The 1,183-nt window shown below is 51.5% G+C and overlaps 1 protein-coding gene across 1 annotated transcript; it reads right to left on the bottom strand.

Annotated features, from left to right (window-relative positions):
- Positions 1 to 10: 10 nt before the first annotated feature.
- LOC106727273 (intercellular adhesion molecule 2-like) lies at positions 11 to 691 on the bottom strand (the record flags this gene model as incomplete). The annotated part of the gene is made up of 2 exons (XM_014545228.1): positions 11 to 72; positions 328 to 691. Coding segments are annotated over 2 exons (426 nt in total), but the record flags the coding sequence as incomplete, so codon positions are not given.
- Positions 692 to 1,183: the final 492 nt, after the last annotated feature.

Genomic DNA, 1,183 nt, shown 5'->3' with positions numbered 1-1,183 from the left:
CACAGCTCACAGTCTCTGCTGTCTCAACCTCCATAAGTGGGGAGACCCAGATTTGGGGACGCTGAGAAAATTCTGCCAAGAAATGAGGAAAAGGAAAGAAAGGAGGAAACCCATGGTAAATCATGTCACATAGGACCCCACGATGTAGGAAGGGAGGAGGGCAACAAGCCCTCTGTCCCCCAGGGTGAGTTTAAAGCCCAAGATGAGGTGAAGCTCAGTTACCCTCACACCCTCATCCTAAACCCCGTGGGAACTTAGTGCTCAAGGCCAAGGTAAGATGAAGACAATGAGCCTCAGGATTCCTTCCACACCTGAGCTCCAACTCACCAAAAATCTGGAGCAGCTTGCTGGCTGAGCTGGAGTGAAAGAGCCCACCACCATGGGACCTCAGGTCCAGTTCTGCATGGCAGGAGAAATTGCACCTGTGGTCCTCCCTTTGTGCTTTGGCAATGATGGTGACCTCAGCTCTCTGGGAGGCCACAGCCAAACTCATAAAGGTCTTTCTATGTAGTTCTTGGTTGCCCTGGAGAAGGGTCAGGGTGAGGTTCTCCAGGGGTGCTACCCTGGGCACATGGCACTTCACTGTAAAGACTTCGTCCAAGGCCACCCACGCAGGCAGCAACTCCAGGATCACCTGCTCCGGTGGCTCTTTAAGACAAAAATGCAGGTTTGATGAGAGAAGGCTACTCACCTCTCCAGAAAGAAATGGTATAGGACAGGCAGCCTGTGCTAGAAGGTGACTGCTACCATTAAACCACCTGATCAACAGTGTCAGACGGGACAAGTTAGCCTTTGGCTCTTCTTCTGCCCATGAAAGGTGGCTACGGCCATAACCAAGAACTGGGATGCAGAGGGGTGCCTTGCTTTGATGGTTGCTGCCATTCGGAGAGCTTTTATCTCTTACCAGAGTGCTTCAGAGGTGTGAGCAGCTTCTGAGGAGCTCCTCAGCATCACACAAAAACTACACCCAAGTTAACCATGCTCTTACCCCCACAGTGAGCACACTTATTCTTAAAGCCATATCTTTGCCAATACTATCTGCCCACCTGAAAGACCCTTCTCACCACCCCCATCACTTCCGATCCTAACCAGTCTGCAGGAGTGAAGCTCAAGAGTCCCCTCTCCCATGAACACTTCTCCAACCCAGCCCACAGAGACACTCCATCTCCAACCCCTATTTACT

The sequence above is a fragment of the Myotis brandtii genome, unplaced genomic scaffold, assembly GCF_000412655.1.
Source record: "Myotis brandtii unplaced genomic scaffold, ASM41265v1 C42213208, whole genome shotgun sequence".
Taxonomy (NCBI): Eukaryota; Metazoa; Chordata; class Mammalia; order Chiroptera; family Vespertilionidae; genus Myotis; species Myotis brandtii.
Note: the sequence above shows the minus strand (reverse complement) of the source record. Positions and strands in the feature narration are given on the sequence as shown.